The 4,791-nt window shown below is 36.9% G+C and overlaps 1 protein-coding gene across 1 annotated transcript; it reads left to right on the forward strand.

The window, feature by feature from the left end:
* Positions 1-699: 699 nt before the first annotated feature.
* Positions 700-3,808, forward strand: LOC115443340 (serine protease inhibitor 3/4-like). Its single transcript, XM_030168696.2, has 8 exons — positions 700-800; positions 965-1,108; positions 1,559-1,765; positions 1,856-1,954; positions 2,053-2,193; positions 2,548-2,757; positions 2,912-3,056; positions 3,651-3,808. The coding sequence occupies exons 1-8, from the start codon at positions 735-737 to the stop codon at positions 3,782-3,784; spliced, it is 1,146 nt and encodes a 381-aa protein (XP_030024556.2). The 5' UTR covers positions 700-734; the 3' UTR covers positions 3,785-3,808.
* Positions 3,809-4,791: the final 983 nt, after the last annotated feature.

The raw sequence follows: 4,791 nt of genomic DNA on the forward strand, positions 1-4,791 counted from the left end.
ATGATAGTGTAAACGCGTAACGCGGCCGTGTCATGTTATCTCCGAGAAATGTGCGTGGAATGGTATTCTGTAAGTAAAATTTCTATAGTCCTAAACATGACGCGTTGTGTTACGTGCTTGTTACGCACTGTTAAAATAACGTGCGGGATAGAGAATAAGGCCCCTGGGGTACACTAACATTATTAATCATTTAATAAGTAAAAATTGCCATTTTCTATTTAGCAATTATCAAATTTTTAATGAAACTATATTATTACGTGTAATAAACTCCAATTAATTAATCAATTATTCACAGAACTTACTGCCATGTCGGCGGTCACTCTAAAACGATAACATACTAATTTGCTTCGAGTGGCCGCCGATATGCAATATATCCGATATCCAAACAAATCCCCTCTTTCCCACTCCTCCTTCCTTCCCCAGTCCTCTTTCCTCTCCTCTCCTCTCCACATCTTCCCTTGGCCCCTGCAGTCGTTAAGCCGGGAGGAACCAGTATACCGTTCGCAGGTTCCTCTCGGTCTTGACAGCAGGATCAGCCGCCAAAAAAAACCTGTGGCGCCTCTTAGTGCTCTCGTATTTTAACTGTCCATCGGCTCACAACGGGATATTGTTTGTGTGGTATATATTTTCCTTCCTCTAATAAATCGAAGAAACACATTTAAATAGTTTTGTGTTACGTTACCCTTATTATAAATACAGGTTCACTTGATAAACTGTTCACTTCAGCCGCAAACATGGACGCAGAACCTTCATTCTCATTCTCCTCAGCAGTGGCAAAATTTTCGACCAAGTTCTGTAATGTGAGTATTTATATTTCATAAATATTATTTGTTTATTTACCTCGTAATAGTCTACTAACAGGATCCCTGAAGGTCATTGGACAAGCTCACCGCTATAATATGTTCGTCAAAAGTGACCCTGATTTTGAATGGATTAAGTTTGAATGTTATTATCTTTATTGCAGGAACTAGACAAGACTAAGAATGTTGTGTCTTCACCGCTGTCCGCTGAGATTTTGTTGTCTTTGTTAGCTCTCGGCTCCACAGATCCTGCCCACAGCGAACTGATAAAGGCCCTTGGCTTCGTTGATAATGATAGTGATGAGAGTGTAAGTAAATTTTTAGTGACATTTTTTTAAATAAGCCTAATTGGATTCTCCAGAGCATTTATAAAGTGATCTGGGTTTAATATAGTAATGCTAGGATAGGTAGTTAGTATAAGCTTATGACTTCGCATTCCATAGCCTTGATTATGTAGCAAGCACTAGAATTTATTAAACACTGTTTCCGTAGTTTCATGTTAGACGCCAATATACGCTCATCTGTTTTCTGTAGTTTAAAAGTTGCCCCTACCGCTCAATTTAAAAGATTTTATCTTAGATTTATTTTTTAATTGTTTTAATTTATTCGTTGTTTCGTGTATAGTTTTACAGTATTGAAGACTTATCTAATTGAAGCTGGAGTAATTTAAAGTATGGTTCAATTATTCAACTCCAAATTAGATCAATCATTGCGGAATATTTCTCTCCTTAAAAACAGCTAATTTATATTTTTAACAGATCCGATCCTCATTCAGTGAACTGTTCACAAAGTGGAAAGCTATTAAAGGTGTTACATTTGAAGTCGCCAACAAAATATATATTAAAGATGGTGGCTACGATGTAGAGGACGCATTAAAGAAAGACGCTGTGGAGATATTTAATGTCGAATTTGAGAAGATGAACTTTAAAAACGGTACTGTTGCAGCGGATCTCATAAATACATGGGTATATAACAATAATATACTTTATTTATTTATACACTAAAATCAAGAAATTAATATAAATAATACAAAATTATAATGTTATCTTTTTTAGGTCGAACAAAAAACTCACGACAAAATTAAGAATCTGTTTTCTTCTGACAGTTTGGATGCGTTCACTCGTATGGTGCTCGTTAACGCGCTTTATTTCAAGGTATAAACATTTTCAGTACATATAATTATAATTAAATAATGTACAATGTAAAATTGTTGTTTAAGTATTATTTAATTTTTATAACCTATTAATTTCAGGGCGAATGGAAGAGTAAGTTTGATGTCGACGATACAATGAAACAAACGTTCCATATTGACAATGAAACTTCGATCAAAATACCGATGATGTTCAAAGCCAATAATTTTCAATACGGCGAGAGTTCTGGTCTCGAGGCTAAGGTATATATAAATTTATTAATAGTTAATAAATTAATTAATTTATTAATGTAGTTCTTATTCAGCAGTCACTCTACTCCACTTTCGAGAGTCTACTGGAATATTCCCCGCTAGAACGGAACGACTAAGCAAAGGACATGGTTTGCAACTTAACTCCCAAATCACACACTTCTTTTCAATCCGACTTTTCATTGGCTTGTTACTGTTCTTTTTATCGACAACTTTAATATTTTTTTATATTATCTAGATTTCACAGAAGTCGGTTTGAATAAGGTCTGATATAAGGTATATTCGTTTGTGACGAAACTCTTAAGCGGGACATATTACTTATTTTTTTTTTGTTGTTTTGCCTTACAGATTTTGAGGTTGAGTTATGCAGGAGAAGAAATGAGTATGGTATTTATATTGCCGAACGAGATCGAAGGTCTCGATGCAGTCATGCAAAAGATGGCCGCAGGTCACGACCTCTTGTCTGAACTGAATAATATGTTCATAACACATGTGAACGTCACTCTTCCCAAATTCAAAATCGAAACAAGAATTGACCTTAAGTCGCTGCTGCCTAAGGTATGAGCAAATTATTAAATATAACACAGATCTCTATGTGTAGTGATTCAGTATGGACATACAAGCAAACACATGTATTTAGAGTTTAGATCATTTATTGATCTATATGATCTAAGGGTACAGAAAAAATAGTAACAATGTATATTGCTTTTAGCTTGGTATTAAAGCGATCTTTCAAGAGAACAATTCCGGTTTAAATAAGATCTTGAACAATGATGAGCCACTGTACGTGTCCGAGGCGGTACAGAAAGCGTACATCGAAGTGAATGAGGAAGGAACTGAAGCCGCTGCGAGCACAGGTGAGAAATGACATGTGACCTTTGGAATTACGTCAAATATCGTTTTCAAAAAAGATTGGTATAACTAGTTATGGCGTGGACTCTGGCTTTTCATATTTAACATCTTTGAAAACAAATCAAGAGGGCTGGCAGCGACTGGTTTAGATTTAGGTCCAGCAGTGGACTGCAACGGGCTGATGATGATGATTTGCCATGCATCTGGTGTTTAAAAAGATAAATATCCTGATGGTAAAACAATTCAAACTCTCAATATTATTAAACTCTTGACGATTAATTTGAAATATGGTATTTTCCTGTTTGATTTTAGATATCATTTATTAACAATATTTTCCTGCACGTTTCTACATATGATCACAGAAGCCTATTCCGTCTATAGAGGCAAATCCCTCTTTTTACATTTACGGGCGTTCTATTTTAAGGATAGCTTCGATATCCGTAACGGGAAGAGATTCAAAAATTCCACAATTTACCTATACGGCTATCAAAGCCGTCCTTCGATAAGAACGCGCGTAATTACAAAAAGGTCGATATGTAAAAACGGAATAGGGCCCCCTGGCCTTACCTATATTCTTTAATATTTGTTTTGTTTCGCAGGAGTCACATTGGATCCGAAGTCTGCTGAAATTGTGATCACCACGTCCTACTTCCGAGCGGACCACCCGTTCCTCTACCTGCTCATGGGGCCTGATAACACGATACTGCTCATCGGCGCCTATCGCGGAAATTAATGTACAATTAAACAATATTTTCGACTCCTTTTTTTTATTCGTGCACGGTAAGGCTCGACCGAGATCTCGGTCTCGGTCTCGGTCTCGGTCTCGGCATTCTCGGCTATAAATCCAGCCGAGAATTTTGTCTCGGTTCTCGGCTAAAAACCACCGAGATTCTCGGCGATTACCGAGAAACTTTGTACGGAACAGAATGAGATTCAAATCAGCGCGCGGCCATATTCGTCGCTCGGTGTGAGTGAGTGAGTAGGCAGTCTGCGTTGTGATTGGTTGGAGTCCCAGTTGGTGCACTGCGGCCGCCTTCGCGCCGTTCGTTCACGGTTTATTTAGCCATTGTTGTTAAATTGAAATTAGTTAAAATATTGTAGTTAATAAAAGTAAGTAACAAACCCACATTAGGCCAGCTTGGTGAATGCCTAAATCCTCTCAGTAGTAAATGAGAGATGTTCCCAGCAGTGGAATCCAATATTTAATACATCGTATAAATTGTATAAATGTAAGTACTTTTTAACCGACTTCAAAAAAAGGAGGAGGTTATCAATTCGACGGGAATGTTTTTTTTTCTTTTGTATGTTTGTTACCTCAGAACTCGCTCATTTATGAACCGATTTGGAAAATTCTTTTTTTATTCGAAAGAATTTCTCTCCAGATTGGTCTTATAATTTTTTTTTCAACATCGCTTCAGTAGTTTGGTTTTAAAACTAAAAAAACTAGAATAATTATGTCGTCCTAGAAAACGAAATCGCGAATTTTGCTTTCCTATGACGTTTGTAGTTATGTTTTTGCATTGAGTTTGGTTGAGTGTACTTCTCATATACTTATACATATAGCATCGCACCTTTTCCCCTTTTCAGGAGTAGGCAGAGGTGTAACATTTCAGCGCGATAGTCGTACTGCGAGCGAAACACATTAGTTGTGTTTTTGCGTTGGGTTTAGTGGACTCTACTTCTTACATACATACATATATATAGCATCACACCTTTTACCCTTTTCAGTGGTAGGCAGAG

Source organism: Manduca sexta, chromosome 28 (assembly GCF_014839805.1).
Source record: "Manduca sexta isolate Smith_Timp_Sample1 chromosome 28, JHU_Msex_v1.0, whole genome shotgun sequence".
NCBI lineage: Eukaryota > Metazoa > Arthropoda > Insecta > Lepidoptera > Sphingidae > Manduca > Manduca sexta.

Excerpts from the sequence above, each read along its gene's own strand:
- LOC115443340 (XM_030168696.2), top strand. The coding sequence starts at position 735 with ATGGACGCAGAACCTTCATTCTCATTCTCCTCAGCAGTGGCAAAATTT. Across the intron at positions 1,109-1,558 it reads ATAATGATAGTGATGAGAGT|ATCCGATCCTCATTCAGTGA; the intron begins GTAAGTAAATTT and ends TATTTTTAACAG. Across the intron at positions 2,758-2,911 it reads TTAAGTCGCTGCTGCCTAAG|CTTGGTATTAAAGCGATCTT; the intron begins GTATGAGCAAAT and ends TATTGCTTTTAG.